Consider the following 22,179-nt stretch of genomic DNA (forward strand, 5'->3'; position numbering starts at 1 on the left):
GCTAGGGCGCCGGGAAGGGCGCAGGGGTGGAGGTGGGGCGGGGGCACGGGAGAGGGGCTGGAGGTGAGCCGGGGGACAGGGGGCGAGCGGGGGTGGGGGCGGGGCGGGAGGTAAGGAGGCGTGCCGGGACGCGGGGGCCCGCACGGGGCAGGGGGCATGGGGGCTCATGGGCGGGGCTGGAGGTGAGCCCGGGTCGGGGGCGGGGGCTGCCGTGGGCGGGGGGGGGCGGCCGGAGGGGGCCGGGCGCGGGGCGGGGAATGCAGGGCGGGGGCGGGGCTCCGGAGGGGAAGTGGGTGGGGCGCCGCCGGGAAAGGGGCGGGCGGGGAGAGCCTTTGGGGCCGGGACAGCGGCGGCGGAGGCGGTTGGGCAGGCGCGTGGCCGGGTCCGGCGCGATGAGCGGGGCCGGAGCGGCGCCGGGGGTGGCGGACGCGGTCCGGGGGCTGCGGGTGGACGGGCTGCCCCCGCTGCCCAAGAGCCTGAGCGGGCTGCTGCACTCGGCGTCGGGCGGCGGCGCGTCGGGGGGCTGGCGGCACCTGGAGCGGCTGTACGCGCAGAAGTCGCGCATCCAGGACGAGCTGAACCGCGGGGGCGCGAGCGGCGGCGGGGCCCGGGCCGCGGGGCTGCCCGCCAAGCCTCCCAACCTGGACGCCGCGCTGGCCCTGCTCCGCAAGGAGATGGTAAGGGGAGCTCCGCGGGCTGGGGCGGGGGGTGTTCCTCCGTCCGGGCTCGCCGTCCCGGGAAAGTTCGCCGGGACCGGTGCTCTGTCCGGAAGTCCCCGCGCCCACCCGCCCCTTTCTGGCCCTTTTGCCCCAGGCGCCCTCGCCGAGAGAGGAGCACTGTCCTCTCAGCAGCCCCCTTTTACTAGTCCTCTCTGTTCACGGTGGGACCCTCACCCGGGGAGGCTTCCCACTGAAAAGGCAGTTTTCGGAGTCCGGGCGCCCCAAGTCCGGCCCCAGCTGGCTCGGAAACTGGCGGCGGGAGGCGCGGCGTGGGGTTCACTCGTGGCCTCGCGGCGGGCGCGGCTTGGTCACCCCTCTCCGGAGTGAAACAGACCTCCCGGGTCGGGGAAAGGCTTTCACTGCGGCGGCGGGGTTTAGAGCTGTGCGCGATTGTATTTTTCTGCCTTGGAGAGGACAGTTTTTGTCCGCGCGAGTGTAGACAGCAGATTGGAACGGCCCTCGCCCCCTCCCCCGCGCCCCAGGCGGCGCGTGCAGAATCCGATTACTGCGGGATGGCTTCGGCCCCAGATGGCTGTGAAGGCGAACGCTCGGCCCCTCCCCTCTCAGCGCGGTGGGGCCGAGCCCCCAAGACCGCTTGAGAAGAATGGAGGGGGTGCGCTCCCCGTCTGGGTGAAGCCCGTGTAGGTTCTTCGGGCTGTGTGTGCGCGCCAGACAATGGGGCTTAGTCCTTGGGAAGTACATTTGATGTGTGTGGACCGGGAGACACGATTTCAGGTGACGCCAAAAGCAGGACGAGGGCAGGGATTTAGGGGGCATTGAGCCTTTCTCCAGCTTTCGCCTCCAGGCTTAGGCCAGGCTAGCTGGTAACTGGAAAACTTCCTCCTTTCCATGCTCTCGCTGGCCCCTGATCACCTACCCCTGGCCACCCGCTCTCTTGGAATCTGCCCCTTCCTTTCTCTTAGTGCAGGTTCTAAGTACAGGTAAAAACTTTACTAAGGAAATCTAATCTATGAAAGCTGCTTTTTCCCCTAAGAATAAATTTGCCAAAAAGCTTATCACAGAAACCCTTTAAATATGCATCTAGTACTTTAAGATATTGTTTAGAAACATTCAATTTATGCCTCCTTGTTTTTTCAGGAGCAAATCCATTCTGAAAAGTAAGACTTAATTAAATCGAGAAAAGCAGCCTTAAATTAACATTTTTAAATCAATTAGATATTGTCTTCCCACTCTAGCTGGCATTGAAATTGTGATTTCCAATCCTCTCTGAATAGATTTTCTAAGCTTCTTACAGAATGACTTAAATTCCAAGACGACCGTTTTTATTTATTAATAAACATTAATGGACTCAGCATTGCACAGCTGACGAGCTGTATTTTAATTAGATAAACCTACACCTAGTATGTTTATGGTCTGAAGTTAGATGTAGCCTAAGTATGGGAGTGAAATGGGAAGGCTCTTCCTGGGTTAAGTCCCATTCTGGAAGAGACAGGAAACCCTCAGGGCTGCTCCTATTGTGAAACTCCGGTTTATAACGTGCTCTGGTGGTTTGGGAGTCAATGTGCCATTCCCGAAAGTATTTTTCCAGGTCCCTCCTGGTGCAACTGCAGAACAGCCCACAACCTTGTAATTATGCCTTGGACCAGAGCACTCTCTAAGCCTAACCGTTTGAAGCACAGGGAAAATAAACAGCCACCTTTGGTCCGTCTGATATTTAGCTGCGAGACAGATAAGGAAGATATGGCTACAGGCCTTGACAGGTCCTTTCACAGAATGTCACAAGGTCTTTTTAAAAGTGCTGTAGGTCTGTTGGCTTTAAGAGATTTACTAACCTGGGGCAGCAGGGTCTGAGTGGTAACCGAAGCTGAGTTCATTCCTGAATTATCTGTGGAATAGTTTGTGTTGATCTATTTAATTGGAAGGCCTGAGGTCAAATCCGTGTCAAGGGACATGCTAGCAGGTCGTGGCAGAATGTGATTAATCCCTTTTTCAAAAAGTCCTGTGCAATCACAGATTAATGTGATTAATCTTTTTTTTTTTTAAGTCCTGTGCGAGCAGTGGTGGTGTGGGAAGGCCTCTGAAGGCAACAGAATTTTCTTTTTCTTTTTCTTTTTTTTTCTTTTTTGCAGGAAAGGAGCAGCAAAGCTGGAATAAGGGAATAGTGCCAATGTGATAACAGGCCGTAGAAAGAGCGGGAAGCGGGAGATGCCAGATGTATGCTTGGAGAAGGGGAGAGCCTCCAGCGGGGTGGGGGCCAGTGAGTGGGAAACAGAAATCCAATGGGGGACACTGCTCTGATGCAGAAAGTGCAGGAATTGCCAGTTAACTATTCGAGGCTGGGAGGTGACTTCAGCATTTTTATGGAAAGTGCGGCTAAGCAAAACAATTAAAAATTACTCACAGTCCAAGCACCTAGAGATCATCACTGTTAATAGTTAGGGAAATCTCCTGTGTAGGCACAATGTGAATGCTTTCTATACATCATAACTTCTCCGTGAGATGGATACGCAACGTCTATTTTATTTATTTATCTATTTATGTATTTATTGGAGTATAGTTGACACAGGATGTTACATTAGTTTCGGGTGTGCAACATAGTGACTCAAGTCTGTTTGTTAAGGTGTGCTCACCACAGGTGTAGCTCCCATCTGTCACCATACAAAGCTATTACAGTACCACTGACTATATTCCCTATGCTGTGCTTTTCATCCCTGTGACTTATTCATTCCAGAACTGGAAGCCTGTATCACCCACTCCTCCCCACCCATTTGCCCATGCCCCCCACTCTCCTCCCTCTGGCAACCATCACTTTATTCTTTGTATTTATAGGTGTGATTCTGCTTTTTGTTTGTTTGCTCATTTGTTTTGCTTTTTAGATTCCACACATAAGTGAAATCATATAGTATTTGTCTTTCTCTGACTTATTTGACTTAGCATAATACCCTCTAGGCCCATCCTGTTTTATATATTTTTTTAAAAATCACTCAGAATTTAACTCCCCTACAATCACATATTCAACCAGATGTGTTCCAAAGCCCTGTGTGTGTGTGTGTGTGTGTGTGTGTTTAAGATTTTTTATTTATTTATTTGAGACAGAGCACAAGCATGGGGAGTGGCAGAGGGAAGAGGGAGAAGCAGACTTCTCCCGGGGAGCCTGGCGCAAGGCTCAATTCCAGGACTCTGGGATCATGACCTCAGCCACCCAGGTGCCCCCCAAAGCCCTGTTTGAACCATTGCATTATACTGCCTGCCTGTGTGTGCACTCACACAAACACAGATACACACAGATCACATTATACATCCTTATTTGCTTTTTCGGGGACACATAGTGCAAAGGTTTTCCTAGTCAATACACATTATACTGTGTACAGTAACTGTGGTATGCCATTGTGCGACACGGTAATAACTTTGCAAAGCCATCACTGGGAAGGTGAGCTTCATTGCAGCAATGGCGGAGTCAAGAGGAGTGGCTCCTTGGGGGAACGGTGGTTGGCCGTTACATCAATGGAGGAGTATGTCACACATTTAAGAATGAGGAGCTGGAGGCTGGGAAAGAGACTTGGGCCTGGTGATACGCACTTGACGGATGGCGAGGGTGGAACCCGGGGCGGTCGGCATCCGGGCCTTGTGAGGGCGCAGGGTTCCGTCCCGTGATTGGTGGCGCTGTGCTCTCCTTGAGAATCGTGGTTTCCACTGCACCCCGAGTTTCAGCACTTCGCACTCAAGAAACCCCTCTTCTGTGAAGCTAGGTGCTGCCGCGGGTCCCCAGCCCCTGCCCCAGTGGGCCCATTTGGAAAGCCATGAGGGTCACACAGATGGTTACTGCTCTCTAGACCAGAAAGAATCCTTTAAAGCAAGAGGCTGAGTTTGTGTTTTGTTTTCTTTAAACATCAGATGATATTTTAAAATCTCACTCCACAGATGTTTAGGGGGTGTGCGTTAGGTGTAAAGTGCTGCGGAGATAACAAGAATGAATGGGAACTCTCTAGCTCCTAAGGAGCTTCCACCAGCTGGTCGATGTGGTCATTACAGCAATGGGGAGTGCTGTGGTTCAGACCTGTTCTCAGTGTTCTTGACTGGAGTCTCTGTATTAGTAATCATAACTCAGCGTGAACTAGCTCTTGCAAAAGGAGAATCTTGAAGGGCTGGACATACACAGAGGCAGCTAGAGCCAGGGCTGACGGGGCCCCCAGAAAGTCCCCTGTAGGCTTCTCTCTCCCCCAGCATTTTGTTTTCCTACTTCTTTGCACCATAGCTGCTAACCGGGTCAATGCTCAGGTTTGGCCATGCTTCTTAGTTCCAGTTTGTAAATACTGTGTGGAAGGACGCCGGTGGGCCCAGCTTGGGTCATCTGGCCAGTCTGGGCCAGCTAGCAGTGACTGAGAACAGGATTGCATTTTACCGAGATAGCGTGACCATGTGGATGGGGTGGGTGTGGGGGTGCTGGGGATTCCTGCAAAGAAAGGCCAGCTTACAGAAATAGAGCAGGGGGCTGCTGGACAGCCAAACTATTAGATACACAGACCTCTTCCTATGTAAAAATACTTTGCCCTGAGGGGACCCACAGTTTGAAAGATTCTTATCTGCTAAGCTGACAAAGTCACCTTTGCTCAGGAGACCTCAGTTGGCATTTCAAATCCTTGCACAGGCCTGAAGCATCAGCCGGGACCCCTGACACATGCGTTCCTTGAAGTTTGTACATAGACCACCCACCTAGCAGCTCTGTGACATTAGCTCATCAAGCTTGGATACCCCAAGGAGTCACAAAAGCACAGACAGAAGATCCTCAGATATTGGGGGGAGGGCAGCATCCCCGGGGGTTCTTGGGTTTTGCCTCCCAAACCAGCAGGGGCAAGTTCTAGTAGCTTTGACTTGGAACCCCCTTTTTTTTTTTCTTAGAACTGTCAAGTAGTGGGGCAGCTGGGTGACTCAGTGGGTTGAATGGCCCACTCTTGATTTCGGCTCAGGTCATGATCTCAGGCTTGTGAGATAAAGCCCAGCAGCGGGCCTGCTTGAAATTCTCTTTCTCTCTGCCCCTGCCCCCTTCTCTCAAATGAATAAATAAAATCTTAAAAAATAAAAAAAAGTCAAGTAGTTATTTTGGTCACCAACCCATGCATGAGTGGGAAATCATCCACATGGAACTTTTGAGTCCCTGAGCTGCAATGGTTTAGGGGAAGAATTTAACCTGATTAAAGAAAGCTTCATTTCTGAGACCAGCAATGCTCTCTTCCCTGCATTTTTGTTGAGAGAACAACTAAATGTCTAACGAGTTTGTGCAGTGAACTGTATTCCAGGAGACGTGCATTAGCTTGAATTGCCCACATCCCAGTGGATTTCAGTTCTTATCCTGCGTGTGAAACCAGTGTCTTAGCGAGGGGATTTTAGTCTTTAAAAGGTTTTATGGTAAAGGTCCAGTCCCAAGTCAGGCCTACGAAATGCCATCTGGAATAAAAGCATTAGCTACCAATATAGCATTCCTGATTGATGTTGATCACAGGAGACTGGGAATGTCTGGTGGCCTTTAACACTGTCTTTTTGTTTTCACTGGTCTTAACACCAGCGTGGTTTACTGTGTTCCCCAAAGGATAGACCACCAGCCCCAGAATCCCCTAGGCTGCTTGCTGAAATGCTGGTTCCTGGGCCTCTACGCCAGCAGTATCCGAATCTAGGAGAAGGCAGAATCTGCATTTTTAACAAGCCCTTTAAGAACTGGGCAGCTCCTGGGGCGCCTGGGTGGCTCAGATGGTTAAGCGTCTGCCTTCGGCTCAGGTCATGGTCCCAGGGTCCTGGGATTGAGCCCCACATTGGGCTCCCTGCTCAGCGGGGAGCCTGCTTCTCCCCCTCCCTCTGCTTCTCCCCCTCCCTCTGCTTCTCCCCCTGCTCATATTCTCTCTCTCTGTATCTCTGGGTCTCGAATGAATAAATTAAAAAAAAAATTCTTAAAAAAAAAAGAACTGGGCAGCTCCTGAACCAGGCATCAAGAGCTTGAATTCTGTTATTAGATTACGTGATATAATTTAGGCAAGCACTTCACTGTTTTCAGCTATAGATTCCCTATGGGGAAAAAGAGAATTAAATGCCACAAAGGCTCCTTTTGTTTTTGTTTCTAAAGATTTTATTTCTTTCCTTGAGAGAGGGAAAGAGGGCACGCGAGAGAGCATGAGTGGAGGGCGGGCAGAGGGAGAAGCTCCCGCTGAGCAGGGAGCCCAATGCAGGGCTCGATCCCAGGACCCCAGGATCATGACCTGAGCTGAAGGCAGGCTCTTAACTGACTGAGCCACCCAGGCGCCCCCGGTTTCATTCACTTTTGATGTTACCTCTAAGTGAGGTTATATTTACAGTCCCAAGATTTGAAGATAGAGGATTGAAAGAAACTTTTTCATACCACCTTATCTACCACTGTCCCGACCTGTAGAGACTATAAATGAATATTTTTCCTAACTTACAAGTATCTTGCAAGAAGCAACACCCTCTGCTTTTCCCCCACTTGTGGTTAAAGGCATTCCTGTATTGCATGTGAATGTGAAAGTGCCCCAGTTTTTGGCACTTTGGGCACCTCTTCACTGACAGAGGACCTCCACTGAGTAAGTGGAGCAAGCCCGAGCATTTCTGCATCTCCCTGGGCCAGCGTTGCTGTAGATCTTTGAGGCCGCGTGGGCAGCGAAGTTCTGGGAGAGCTCAGAATGAGGACAGTGGCCCTGCCACCAAGCAGCGGTTGGAGGCTTTGCAGTTTTGCTTCTAGAATGCCCACCTGAACGCCACAGAGACTTCAGACCTCAGTTGGAAAAGCTAAAGTTTGCACGATCCTGTGTATGAAAACCTACGGATGGACCACAGACTCCACCAACAGGAAAACAGCCGTGAGACTGGCTGGGTCAGATATTTGCCCCCAATTACCCAGTGTCATTCTCCAGAGCCCTGACCTTCTATTCATCTCATTAGTTGCCCACAGGCTCCAGATGTTTCCAAGTGATAAGTAGGCAGGGCGCATAAAGGTGGTTCTTTTCTTTCCTGTTGCTCCTTCCCTCATGGACCCTTAACCCAGAGATGTACATCCTCCTCCAGGAACTTTGGAGACAGACAAACCCTTAGGCTTCCTTGTGGTGCTGCAGAAACTCATTAAGGCCCATGGCCTTTTTAGTCTTTATGAGCACTTTCTGCTCACTGCCCTGATTGGCCCTAAGAGCAGTGGGCTGGCCTAATTTCGCAGGTGTAGAATCCCATCTGCAAGGATTCTGGGAGGAGGCACTGCCCTTGACTGCAGAGGGTGCAGGGAGAAGGGAGAGCCTCTGTCCTCTGACTAGTGCTCTCCGGAGGATGGGCAGCCTCTGGGGGCCTGTTACAGCCTGGAGAAGCTGGGCTGAGGAGGATTACTGAGGTACATTTGGAGACCAGAGACCATGGAAAGAGGCTGCCTGGCGTGTTCTTAGGTTGTTGACTGCCCTTGGAATTGGAGAGAAGATAGCCAAGTTCGCCCCAGTTAAAAGAGAAACGGCAAGGTGTTGAACAACCCTATGCTAAGGAAAACAGTAAGGTATCATGTCTTATCTAAAACACCAGCAGAGATCGAAAAGAATGACCATCACAATGGCGAGGGTTTGGGGAAATAGACACCATAAAAAGAGAATTTCTTGTGCTTTTTATGTCAGGTCTGCAAAACACCAGCTGCTGACAGAAAGTTTTCTATAATTGTCCTAGAACTTGGTTTTCTGATTTTTCACCTCAGATTTTCTCCCCTAACTTCATCTCCTCTTGCAGAGGGGGAGTTTTCAGTTAATTGAGTATCACTCGAGAAAATGACAGAACACAAACTAACCTTCAAATGTGTGTTGTGTTCCAATGTGTTGCTGGCCAGTGATGTTTTTCCCTCCCGTCCCACCTGATTTCAACATCAGCATATCCATGTGGACGCTCATTATCTTGAGCAATGAGCTTTTAGGCTTTGATATAAATCCTTGATGAATGATGGTCTGTTGTTTGCAGCCCCAGGGCTGGGGAGGGATTGGAAGGAAAGCATGCTTTTCCCTTCTCCCCTTCTGCAATTTCATTTTTATAATTTTATAGTCACACAGTGAATAATAATACTTGTACACAGATGTGTATTGCAGTGATATATAATCATATAGAATATAAAATAGTGATGGAATACTGTGCAGTCATGGAAAAGAATGTGGTAACCATACAAACATAGATGTTCATAGTATTAAAAAGTTACAAAACAGTGTACGTTTATGTTTGTATATGTGGCAACTAGCTAAAAAACAACTTGCATAAGCATAGTGTCTTGAGGGATGTATACTAAACTGCTAAAAATGGGTATCTTAATTTTTAAAATATGTATATATTTTAAGATTTTGTTTATTCTAGAGAAAGAGAGAATGGGGGCGAGGTGGGGGAGGGGAGGAGCAGAGGGAGAGGGAGAAGCAGACTCCACACTGAGCAGGGAGCCCAGCACGGGGCTCGATCCCAGGACCCTGAGATCGTGACCTGAGCCGAAGGCAGACGCTTAATGGACTGAGCCACCCAGGTGTCCCTAAACGTGGGTATCTTTAAAACAGCAGTTCTTAAAGTGTGGTCTAGAGACATTCTCGGGGTCCATTGTTATGTGGTGGTCATATTGATAAATGTGATGTTTTAAAATACTACCTAAGGAAATGGACCAACATTTGGAAGATCTGCATAATTCAATGAGTCAGTTTTTCACATTTTTTTGTAGAACCAATGCTTGCTGTTACAAAATCATGCATGGTTAAAAGATCCATTCAAAGTGCAAGACTAATGGATTTTAATATAACAGTATGAAAAGTGCATTGGCATAGTTTCAGATTCCACACTGCGGCCAGCTAAAGGGTAGTGTCAAAAAAGAATACCCAGAGTTTTCTAAAAGGCTATTACATATCCGTCTGAGGCCCGATTTTCTTCATTTACTTCAACCAAAACAACCTGACACAAAGGATCAAATGCAGGAGATAAGCCAGACATTAAAAAGATTTACAAAACGGTAAAAAAAAAAAAAAAAAATTTACAAAATGGCATTGTTTATAAAAATGTCGTGTTGACATGTAATGGGTATATTATTTGTGTTTAAGTGGATCAACTTAAACTTTAATAAGCTTCTCAGTTTTGACTTCTAATAAGGGAAATGTTGATAGGTATAACCCACATAACAAGAGCTTGTAGGGGCTCTCCAGAGTTTTTAAGAATATAAGGAGGTCCCAAGACTAAAACATATGAAGATAGCTGCTTTAGACCATGGAATTTGGGAAGGATGGTTTACATAATTATGAACCATTGACATTCTAATATAATAAGAATGTTTTATTTTTATAATGGGAAAAAAATAAAAGAATGAGCAAAGCCATTACTTAAAAGAAAATGGTTGATTGCTTTTTTCCAGCTCTGCCTAGAGCAGTGCAAGAGGAAACAGGCTTCATTGGTACCAGTTATTAGTTGGGGTTAGAGAGAAACAAGCGTGTCTGAGGAGACATTGCAGAATGGGCTCTGTCAGTGTGGGTGTCCTCAGCTGTCAGCAGAAGAACACCACCGAAACTGGAGAGGGTGTATGGGCCAGTGCAGAGCTGCGCAAGCTTTGGGTGTGGCTTAATCTGGGGCGAGGGAGTGGTGCACCATACAGCTTGGGTTCTGTCTCTGAATCACCGAGGCTCTGTAGAGTCTAGTCCTCAGTCTGGTGGGCCCAGAGTATTCACAGGGGCTAAAGCAGACCAAATAGCACGAATGCTTTTCCACCCAGGAGGGGAGAGTACAGTGCAAGAGCCACGTGATGGATTGGAAGCTTGCTTAGTGAGCACAGAATGACAGGCCAGGAGCTTCGAGGTCCTTCAGGGGTAGTTCAGTCGGGCTTGAGTAGCCGAGTTAATAGCCCCTTCCCTACTGGTCAACACCCAAAGAGTCTTTCTCTTGGGTTTTCCTTTGCAAAACAGTATGCAGGTCAGTGTCCTTCTGTTATCACATCCTTTATTCAGAAATCAGGTTATGATCCATTAGGTCACTGCTTTATTACATTCCCGCCCCGCAGATACATGCTGGACACCTTGATTAGATTTGGGACATTTCCCAGGTCCTTTCTAAAATAAATTTACAAGCCATCTGTATATGCTTAGTCACTCATTACATTTGAATAAGATAACTTTGAAATGTTCTCATTGTATGTCAGTGCATACTGACATGGTAGAAAATCCAGAAAATTCAGAAAAACCAAAAATAAAAGGCACCTGTGACGTTAGTAGCTTGCCACATACCACAGCGGACATTGTGTCATCTCCTTGCCCAGGTCAGCTGCACAGACAGGACAGGCTGATGGTCAGAGCGTGGACGCTGGAGTGTGGCACACCTGTGCCGCTCCCTGCCCTGCACTGTAGGCCCTCAGTCAAGGGCCTTCATCTTTCAGGGTCCCAACTTCCTATTCATAACAGAATCAACACCTACCTCTCAGAGCAAGGATGAGGATTTCGTATTTGTGTCCAGCTGAGATTTTCCTCTCTCCAGTCAATTCCTAGAAATGAACCTAGGCGCCTGGGTGGCGTGGTCGGTTGGACATTGGACTCTTGGTTTTGGCTCAGGTCCTGATCTCAGGGTTGTGAGATCGAGCCCCCTGTGGGGTGCCATGCTCAGTGTGGAGTCTGCGTGGGACTCTCTCCTGCCCTCTGCCGCTCCCCCCCAAATAAATAAAATCTTTCAAAAAAAGAAATGAAGAGTTAGCTGGTTAAAAGTCGCAGCCTAGGGTGCCTGGGTGGCTCAGCTGGTTAAGCGACTGCCTTTGGCTCAGGTCATGATCCTGGAGTCCCGGGATCGAGTCCTGCATCGGACTCCCTGCTGAGCAGGGAGTCCGCTTCTCCCTCTGATCCTCCCTCCTCTCATGTGCTCTCTCTCTCTCATTCTCTCTCTCAAATAAATATCTTTAAAAAAAAAAAAAGTTGCGGCCTATTTTAAGGCTTTTGATAGACCTTGCCAAGCAGTCCTCCACAGTGTGCCTACATGAAACGATTTTTTATTACTACTGGTTTTTACAATTAAGAGTATCATGCTTGTTGAGAAAAAAATTAAGCAGTGTAGAAGGCTGTAAATACCGATCCCACTTTCTAGAAGTAAGTTCTGCTAACAGACCTTTTCTCCTGCCACCAGAAGCTTGCACACCTGTGTGTGTGTGTGTGTGTGTGTGTGTATAAAAGGAGTTCCTGCTAACATACTGTTGGTAACCTGAGCTTTTGTGCAAGGCACATGGGTCACTTCTACTCCCGTACATACCCAGCTGCTCATCCTTTGAAATGACCGCCTAGTTTTTATTGTATGACTATACCCTAGTTTTTTAAACCGCATTCCTTCCACTTTGTTTCAATGTAAACTTTCATACAACAAACTTTTTCTGCATCTATCCCCATATTTTGGGACCCCCCCCAACTCTCATACTACGGCTCATGATTCCGTAGCTTCACTGGGAATCTCTGCGTCCCTCCCAGCCAGTGTGAGGCGGGGTATTTATCATCTTCGGTTGAGGAATGCAGTGGTAGGGAGATAGATGGTCTAGTGTGGGGGTGGGTGCCATTCCAGAGCAGACCCCAGTATGACTTCCTGATCTAACCCACCCCCACACCTTGCCCTGCTTCTCCCCAGCTCAGCCCACAGACTTGGCAGGGGTCTTGGAACAAGGCGCAAATAAGACCATTTCTAACGATGTCTGTTCTGTTTTCTACTCATTGCTGTATTTTAGAAGAAGTTGGCTTTTGTTTATGTCTCCTAAATGTACTAGTGAATTACACCAACTCCTTTTTAGTTTCATAAATAAAAACAGACTGTTTTTAGTAAATACAACTTACTTCTTAAAAATATCCTAAAGTTTTTCGTGATGCTTGTTTTTGACCCAACAAAAGTTTCCTTTTAAAAAGTTCCTTCCATCTTCTAAGGCTTGTATCCGAATGGTCGTGTGTCTGTTGTAATTTTTGGGAAAGTTTGGAAGAACTCTCTCCCCCATGGCACCCTCCAAAGATAGTCAGAAACGTAATGACCCAAACCCCAGCTGGGAGCCACCAGCCTGTCTGAGGTGTGTTCGTCTGGCCAGTCCACTGTGCACTTTTGAGACAATTTCGAGGACTATTCAGGATTGTTTGGCCCCCTTGTTAGAGATGTTTTGGATTGGCGAGCCGCCTGTACGTGCAGCCAGAGGGGTGCAGGCGAGCTCTGTGCACGGGAAAAGAGAAGAAAATGATCAGGAAGTGAAGCAGGAAGCCCAGACAGACAGAGGAAGGAATGGCGTTAGCAGCTGAAAGCGGTGGAAACTTGTTGATTGTTCTGAATTGTCGTGAAGGTCTAGAATAAGGGCTACAAATTACAGGGTCTTCGAATTCTGTATTTTTCTTCAAGTATCTGAATTTTTAAAAATCTGCTTTCAAAAAGCTGTATTTTCTGAATGCAGCTGTGAATTAGATCAGCCGTCCTTCAGGGACATGTGGGAACACATCACTAAGATGACAGGCTTCCCTTGTTTGGAGAATGGGGACAGTGCTGAGGGTTAGTGGGCTTGCAGAGGGTGTACCCCACCCCCCAGTCCTTTTTTTCTGTAAGGACACGTTCCTGTTTGTGGGTGATTTAATCATGTTCTGAAACAACTCTGCAAGTTAATTCCCTGGTGTGGTCCCTCTCTCCCCTTCCCAGGGGTGAGAGACTGATTTCTGGGGCTGTCATGAGTCCCTGTCCCAGCTGTGGAAAGTACGACTCTAGAAAGAGCACTCAGGGAGCCAACTTGGGGTTGGGTCTTCTGTCAAACAGGAGGTGAGTCTTTTTTTTTGTCAATGTGGCAATAACCATGTGGTCTGGGGCTTTCTTCAGGGGCACATGGGGGTGCTCTGGGCACAAAGGGCTGTCTGCCTTGTCAGCCTTGCCACCTCAGCAGCTACCTGTGGTGTGTAGTAAGGGGCTGGCTTGTCCCCACACGACCCCACTGCCAGGCTGTTGCTGCTGCAGCCAAGATGTCCTCTGGGAGGGCGTCTCTGCCGAGAGGTGTTACACAGAGTCGGCCAGTATCTGAATGTCTACATTGCAAGGCTCTGTGCTGGGTGCTGGGGGATTCCAGAGGGAGAAGGGGCCACTGCATGTGGGCTTGTCCTGCATTCGAAGAAAGAAGACCCATGTGCTTACTAGCAGCAAAAGGTAGAGAATAACAGGGCAGGGGAGTGAGCAGCACCTGCGACGGAACCAGTCCAAGTCCAAAGAGTGGAGGAGAAGGTGGCGTTGGGCCAGGCGAGCAAGGAGAGTTTGACAGACACAGTGGGGACAGGTCTGGGACAGTGTGGGAGAAGGAGCCTCTGGCCAACTGAGCCATGAGGTGCAGGTAGGGGAGAGGAGAGTCAGACCGGATCATGGAATGCTGCGTAGGGATTTGCAATTTGCCTCTAGAAAATTTAAGCGCAAGTGCTAAAACAACCACAGCCGAGGGAGAGGCATCGGGGCTGGGAGCTGGGTTTGCTCCTCATGCCCTCCTCGCTAATTTGGAGGATTGCTGGTAAGTCAGAGGAGCTTTGGTCTAGTGCCTGCAGAAGGCACTGAGAAGCTGGGATGTGTGGAGGCATGTGCCTGCACGCCGTGTGTGCTTCAATCCCTGTTCAGTTAGCCTAAGCACTTGGCATCTGCTCAGGTGTGTGATAGGTGTGCGCGGGACCGAGCTGTCTTCCTAGGCGGGTCAGCCCTCTGTTTCTAGGCCAGCGTTCCACCTGAAGACAGGACAGCTTTGTGAGTCATGGGTTGCTGCAATGCAGAGAGATCCAGAACACGATCCGACTCGAGGTCTGGAAGACCTTGGACATGGCACCTGAGGAGGAAAGCCCGGGACCGAGGGGCTTTGAGTAGGGCACGTTCAGAGGACGTCCGCTCCTGAGAACCTGTCGGGGTTCTAGATACCTGCTGTCACCTGCACCCACTCCCAGCCTGCCCAGAGGATGAAAGTCAGACCTGGTCCAGGAGCATGTTGCTCCCTGCCCCACACTTCTGTTGTTTGGCCATTCTTCATTTCCAAGTTGGGAAACGGGCTTGGGACAGCCCAACCCTACTGGTGTCAGAGTGACTCAGTAGAAATAGCTCCAGGACGTCAGATGAATCTTTTCTATGATTTTTTTTTTTTAATTCCAGTGTAGGTAACATCCGATGTTGTACGAGTCTATGACTTTTTAAGCAAACACTAGTATGGCTCTGGGAGGGTGTGACTCTCTTTATTAAAGTTTACATTCCTTGTATTAAATCCTAGAACAGATAGGTAGGCGTGACCTTGCCAAGACAGAATCTTGCAGAATGGTTACTGAGTTCAGATCTGGACACTGGAGGAGCCATGGGAAACAGGAGCCAGTCCTGGGGAAGGGACCCGGTGGTCAAAATGGGCCAGGAGGTCGTCACGAAGAGTTGACAGACCTGAAGCTATTGGCTTCTACCCAGGGGGTAGAGGTATAGAGGTGGCAGAATAAAAATTACCTTCAAATATATATATATATTTTATTTTATTTTATTTTATTTTATTTATTTTTTTAAAAGATTTTATTTATTTATTTGACAGGGAGAGACACAGCGAGAGAGGGAACACAAGCAGGGGGAATGGGAGAGGGAGAAGCAGGCTTTCTGTGGAGCAGGGAGCCCGATGTGGGGCTCGATTCCAGGACCCTGGGATCATGACCTGAGCTGAAGGCAGACGCTTAACGACTGAGCACTCCAGGCACCCCATACCCTCAAATATGGGCGGCTAAGAGAGGAATTAGATGCGTGTGTATGCGGAACAGTTATACGTAGCATCAAGGGCCCTAGAACCTACAGGCTGGGAGATTTTGACTTTGTATGGAGAAGCATTATGTCTGCTTGGAAGTGAATGAACTGGTGTAGAAGGGTTTTAGGGTTTGAAGGTGAGACCTTTGAGGTCCTTTCCTATTCGAGAGCCTACAGGGTCCACCCTGGTCCTTAGGAAGCAGGTTTGCTGGTTAATTTTCATCTGGCTTGACTGCAGTGGCAGCTTTTTCCCATAGGTGGTCGGGTGGTTCCTGCTCAGTGTTCACGACTGAGTTGGGGCAGGAGGAACACGGTGACCTGGGGGCCCCTGCTGTTTGCAGGAACCCTACTGCCTGGTAAGTCCCATACCGGCCATTCCTTTCCGGGTTGAGATTCTGCAGGCTGGCAGAGCGGAGAGAATCAGGAACGTAATAACCACGGTAGCAGCTGTTACTCTTTTCGGGAGTTGAACGGGATGTCCACGGTCTCACACTAGCACATGGCAGAGCCAGCCTGTGAACCCAAGCAGGCAGGCTCCGGAGCCTGAACTCGTTACTCCATGCTCTTCTGCCTGGCTGGCCTGGAAGTCAGCGCTCACAGGGAAATACATATAAGGGACCCAGGAAAGACAGGTATTTGTGTCAAGAACCCTGGGTTCTGCACTGAAACTGGATGTCAGCATCGTCTGGGTAGTTTTTCCAGCACAGAGTCAGGAACCCACTTTTCTACTTGACAACAGGCACACAACCAATCAGGATGAGGAGTGATGGCGTCTGACCCATCTGTGGCAAGTCTGGGCGTCTCTTGGTTTGCCCATGGCTTTACCTATTCAAGGTGTACTTTTGAGAATAGGATGCCATTGAGCTGGTCTGCCCTCTCAGATCTGCATCCTGAAGTCTTCCGTGAACGTTGTGGCAAAATATGCTAAGTCAGTGGGACCTTGTTCTGTTTTTATGGTCTGTTTAGCTATAGTAGAGAGAGCCACTGTCTGCTTGGCAATTTAGCGTGGTTGAAGGGTGTGAAGAATAACTTGGCATTTAACACCTGTCTTGTCACGAGATGAACGCTGCTTTCTGGACCCCAGCTTCCCTTATGTGGAAGTCTCATGTGGCAGATCTCATCGCTGGATAATTATAGACTGTAGATCTTCTCTTTCTCTGTGTTTCCTGCGTGCGCGTTCCCATGCTTTAGCCCTTGACTTGCTATACAGGAGGCATTTGATTACTGCTTATGAAAATGGATGGATATCTCACAGAATCCTCCCAGTAGCCCCATAAAAAAAATTATTAGTCCCTTTTGTCATCAGCCAAGGCGTAGAGATGATACATGACTTGCTCAAGGGCCAGGATGCAGAAGGCAGGTCTCTTAGCCTCCAGTTTAGAGTTTCTCCCCTTGCCACTGGGAGGGAGTCTGCTGCCCCAGAGCAGGGCTCAACAGCCCTGGCACCAGGGTCCCCACACCTGTCAAGCCAGAAGCTGCGGGGTTCACAAGATCCCCAGGTGATTCTCACGAGTGTGAAAGTGTCAGGTGCACTAGTCTAGGCTGCACTTCCGAGCGGATTAACCCTTCTCTCTTTGGGATTGATGGAAACAATGCACTTCCTGTGCCGATTTTGCTCTTTCCCGTGGGACGGGCCATGGGAAGAGGGGAGCTTGAAGATAAATATGTGACTTTGCAAGGTTCTTTGTTCTCTCACCACTGGTGTAAGTAGTTCCCAGGAGACTCTCTGGACTTATTCAGTCACATCCCCAAGTCTTACTAGACTTATTCAATCGCTTGCTCTGGGGAGTGATCCCCCCAATCATCTTTGGGTACGACTGACCTTGTCTTGGGGGAGAGGGAGTCTGAACACCACTCTTGGGAGCCCGGAGGCCGAGCTGCTCAGAGGGTGGGTGCTCCAGGGGCCGGTGTGTGACACTGATTGGTGAGCTGCTGTCATTGGCAAGGGGACTCAGTTGTCCCAGGGAGTTGAGAATGACTGTGGTATCAGGAAAGGCACATGTGGGTCCTCTCTGAATCTGATCGCAGCGAGAGGAAATGACATACTTGGATCTTGGCGTCCAAAGTGAAACCAGCTGGGGCCACCAGAAGTTGGAGTGCTGTTCCTTCCCAGGGCATGCCCGAGTGCCAGGGTAAATTCCGCAGGCTGGGGCCCGCCACCCTGCAGGTGTGAGACTTCCCTGCCACACTGAGTCATGTCTGAGGTGTGGGCATCCCACAATTAAGGTTTTCTCAAAATTGGAAATCCAGAGCATTCAAGTGATGCTCTGAGTCGTTCCCTGTATGGACAGAATGTGCTGGCTCGAGCAGATTGCTGGCTGAGGGTTCAACTAAAATTAAACTCAAGTGCTGACTTGTTTTTACCTCCCCACCCCTTCCCTCAAGGTTGGCCTCCGACAGCTGGACATGTCCTTGCTCTGCCAACTTTACAGCCTCTACGAGTCCATTCAGGAATATAAGGGAGCGTGCCAGGCAGCATCCAGCCCGGACTGCACTTACGCTCTGGAGAATGGCTTCTTCGACGACGAGGAGGAATATTTCCAGGAGCACAGCGCCCTCCACGATGGGGGGGAACGGGGCCCCCCAAGGGACCTGTCGCCGCCTGTCTCCTCGCTCTCCAGCAGCGACTGGATTCTGGAGTCCATCTAGAAAGGGATCTCGGCGGAGAGGCCACTGCTGCTACCAGACCCACTATCAGCCTCAGCCTCTCCTCTCCAAGAACGCTCCTCTGCTCCTCCATCGCGGGCAGTCCCCGGGCGCGAGCTGCCAGGGCTGGCCAGTTCACCTTGGAGGACACGCGTGGCAGTCTGTTGCGATGGCTGGAGTGTCTGCCTAGGTGGCCTCGAGGTGCTCAGCGACGTGCTTGGCGCCGCGGTACGGAGACACTCCTGCCCATGAGTCCTGTCCATGCTGGGAACCTAAGGGGAGGATCCTGGGGGAAGACCCTCCCGGGCATTTCGCACCAGATGACTCTTACTAGTTACTTCCTTGCAGGCGGTAGACGATTTGCTACACTCTCTGTTGTAGCAATTGCCTCCAGACTGAAGTGTAGGAAAACTAACATTTTGCAGCCCCCTCTCCCTTAATACTCGGGCAGCCTTCCTTGCTTTCCTCTCGTGAGCGTTTAAGGCTCTTGGTTGGGCTTTCTTTGTAAGCTGCACTACTCACTGTCCCAGTGACTCAGTGAACGCTTTGTACCAAAAAAGTAAACGTTTCAGGCCACGCCAGTCAACTGCATGCTCTTCACCTGCTTGTGGCAGAGCGGAGAGAATCAGGAACCTAACAACCACGATAGCAGCTGTTACTCTCTTCAGGAGTTGAACAGGATGTCCACGGTCTCACACCAGTCAAAATTTGGATCCCTCTTTGTCCGATGGAGGACGGAGGAAGAGAACACGGAGATGGGTTACGCTGGCCAAAAGAAACAGGGGCAAGCTCCTGTTTTGTGTCATTCACTGTAAGATGGCAAACGTTTTTGTTCTCGAAGATTCTAAATGTAAACTAGCACATTAGAAAGCAGTCCTGCCTCTTCCACTCGAAACAGTGATCACCTTAAGCCTTAATATATTTATTAAAATCTTTTATGAACGCTTTATACTTTGTAGGTTAAAAATGAGGATAAAATGCTAAACTCTCTGACTATAGTTATGTATTATTTTGGTCTGAACTCAGAATCACCCATTTTCAGAACTTGAATGCATTGAATCCAATCAACTACTGAAAGAAAAGTATGGTTCATTTTCTTGCCATTAAGGATTTGAAAGAAGTGCTATTCCTCTATTGATTTATTCTTGGAATTGTTTTATCCACAGTAGACCCCCATTTACAGTTAGGTCTCAGTGCTGTTGTATCTCTGACTACTTCAGACCCCCTGCCCTTCTTCTTTGGACAAGAAGTGATAATTGCTTATTCACAACCCTTTGGGGTCCAAGAGAGGAAGTAAAACATCCTCATGGGCCAGCATGTTGACAGCCTGTTACGTACATGACCGTATGTGACCGTGTGTCAGGAACTGGGGTGAGTACAGAGAAGGAAGAGCATTCCTGCTATTTTCCTGTGTTGAAAGTAGTAGTTAAAAGAGAGATGGCAGTAAATTGCCTTCAGTATGTGGCCCAGCTGTAAAGAGGGGACGAGAACAGTAAAAGTGATAGGACCAGGTGAAGTCTGGTCATCTTCTGGAAACTTTGACAATGAAAGGTTAACAATACTTGAATCTTGGGCCCGCTCTGCTCAGCCCTGACCACATTAGAATCACTCTGGGGGGGCTTTCAGAAGAATCTTGAGATTCTTTTAAATCTCAAGAACCCCCATCTTCATTTTAATTAGGGGTGAGACCTGAGTCTCTGCCTGGTTCTAGAAGTCCTTCAGGTGATTCTAACGCAGATCCAGTTGCCATCTAGTCTTCAGACTGGCCCGTGAAGCCGGCATTCTGGGACACACAGGAGAGCTACAAGCTCTCCTACCGCACCTGGACCTACCGACTCAGGCCCTGCGTCTTCACAGGATGACCTGGTGATTCTTGCACATGAAGTTCAGCAGGCGCTGCTTGTGTCAGTCCGGGAGGACTATGGCATCTCTGGGGGGAAGCTTGCAGGGCTGGCTCAGGCTTGGGGGAGCCCCCTCATTTAGAATGCAAGGCTTCCCTGGGTCTGCTATGGTTCTTCTGGAACCGCAACCATAGGTTCACAGTGCCTGTGAGTTTGGGGGCGCTCATCTCATTGCAAGATAGGCTATCAGAGCTAGGAGTGGAAGGAATCAGGGCCAGCAAGGGGCCTCCCCTTTGCTGGGGGGAAGGGCTGACACATTTCTCAGCCTGATGGTGAAGTGGCATATATACAGAGGCCATCATAGTTTTTAATATGCCATTTGAAATATATACACATTGTCCCAAGTTTTCTCTTACTCCAGATAATAATGTACTGTTGTGAGTACAGCTCGGCAAGGAATATTAAACATTTCCCAAACTGTAACATGTTTTCTAATACACTGTCCTTACGAAGATGCCACAGATGATTAGAAAATAAATTCACTGGGGTCCTTTATTGCTTCCGGGCATACATCGTAACCTCTAAGTTTGGGGTAGGACGGTTGTGCTACTCATTGGCCAACAGAGGGCTGGGTAGGCTATAAGGCAGACCGACGTTTCCCGAAGCAGTGAGCTACCGTGTAAGGCAGCGTACAGAGCAGTTAGAGAAATCACCTTTAGCTTCCTACGGCATTTGTGCCATGAGCCCAGAGTTGCTGATAATTTAAACCTTGCATTTCACAAATGATGCAGCTCCTCTCACGCCCCAAGTGGAATTCAGAGTCAGTTAACCAACCTGACTCCTGGCTTCCATTTTTCTGTAACCTAGGGTGAAGCCATTCATTCAGCTGACATTTATTTAGTGCTGGTCTGGGTCACGTTGAGTCGGGCACCGAGAACACAACCTGCAGAACCTGAAGAGCCTCTAGCAGATGCCATTTCCACAAATAGCCCAACATGTGAGGTTGTGTTGTGATCAGGGCAGCGCTAGGGCCACTGAGGCCTAGGAGACTCAACAAACACTGGGGACGTTGGCAGAGGTGACGTCTGAGCTCATTTTGAAGGGTGAACAAGTTGTTTTTTTTTTTAAGATTTCAGAGAGTGTGAGAGCTGGGGAGAAGCAGAGGGGAAGAGAGAGAGAATCTCAAGCAGACTCCCCACCGAGCGTGGAGCCCAAATGGGGCTCGATCTCACGACCCTGAGATCGTGACCTGAGCCGAAATCCAGAGCCGGCCTCTTAACCGACTGAGCCACCCAGGCACCTCTGAAGGGTGAATAAGTTCTTCAAAAAGAGGAGTGAGCAGGCGGATGGAAGGGCATAAGATCTCCAAAAACTTATGTATAACCACGTGTGTGCTTTCATGAAACTTTTCCATTTCTGTAAATAAAAACACAGGTCAAGTGATTTGCCTAAGGTCATGGCTAACTGACAGAGCTGGAGTTCTGAGATGTGGTTTGTGCTTCATTTACGTTTCAGGCCCAAGCAGGTGCTGAGATAGCGTGAAATCGCGGAGATTATCCGCTGTGGCCTTCAGTCTCACATCACAGCGCATTAGTATCCCACAGTGGATTGAGCAGCGCTTTCTACTGGGTCTTGCTCCGACTTCTTTCAGAGCCCGTGATCATGGACATACGCCAAGTGTATGGGAGACCAAAAGGCTCTCTAGCAACCAACATCAGGCCAGGTGGCAGTTCAGTTTCATCCTTCTGTCTGGAGAAAACAAAGAAGCCCAAACATGTCTAGTCTGCTTGTCTTCGTGAAAAGATTGTACTTTGAGTTCAGAGAGATGTGTCTTGAGCCCATTCTCCATGGAGGTGGTAGAACTTAAGTCACAAAGATGGCACCTCCTGGGTCATGGTTTCCCGGGGCGAAAATGCTGTGGGAGCGTGTGGGCCTCCAACCACCGAGTGAGGGTGGGCTTGGAGATGTCAACAGCCTGCCTGATGCCTTTGTGCTGGCCAACGGTGATAAGAATGCGTTACCTTTCCACCTGACTTCTCTGGCTAGCAGTCAACTGAGGACAGGTCCCTAGATAACTAGTTTCCTGTCTCCCCAAAGAACGTGCATAAATGGAGTATCTGGAGAATGTTGAGCAAAACCTTTATTAAATACACTAGCTGAGCAATGTTAGCAAAATGAAAGCATGAAGCAAGTCAGTAAGGACACGTTGTGCCATCTGGAGAATTATGTATTGCCAACCTCGGGCAGAA

General features: G+C 49.2%; 1 protein-coding gene across 1 annotated transcript; it reads left to right on the forward strand.

The window, feature by feature from the left end:
• The first annotated feature begins 347 nt into the window (after positions 1-347).
• On the forward strand, positions 348-21,389 carry FAM89A (family with sequence similarity 89 member A). The gene is made up of 2 exons (XM_025850752.2): positions 348-677; positions 17,829-21,389. The coding sequence occupies exons 1-2, from the start codon at positions 393-395 to the stop codon at positions 18,090-18,092; spliced, it is 549 nt and encodes a 182-aa protein (XP_025706537.1). The 5' UTR covers positions 348-392; the 3' UTR covers positions 18,093-21,389.
• Positions 21,390-22,179: the final 790 nt, after the last annotated feature.

This window comes from Callorhinus ursinus, unplaced genomic scaffold, assembly GCF_003265705.2.
Source record: "Callorhinus ursinus isolate GAN/ISIS: 27379988/994484 unplaced genomic scaffold, GSC_fseal_2.0 scaffold32, whole genome shotgun sequence".
In the NCBI taxonomy this organism is placed as follows: domain Eukaryota; kingdom Metazoa; phylum Chordata; class Mammalia; order Carnivora; family Otariidae; genus Callorhinus; species Callorhinus ursinus.

Excerpts from the sequence above, each read along its gene's own strand:
- FAM89A (XM_025850752.2), top strand. The coding sequence starts at position 393 with ATGAGCGGGGCCGGAGCGGCGCCGGGGGTGGCGGACGCGGTCCGGGGG. Across the intron at positions 678-17,828 it reads CCCTGCTCCGCAAGGAGATG|GTTGGCCTCCGACAGCTGGA; the intron begins GTAAGGGGAGCT and ends CCTTCCCTCAAG.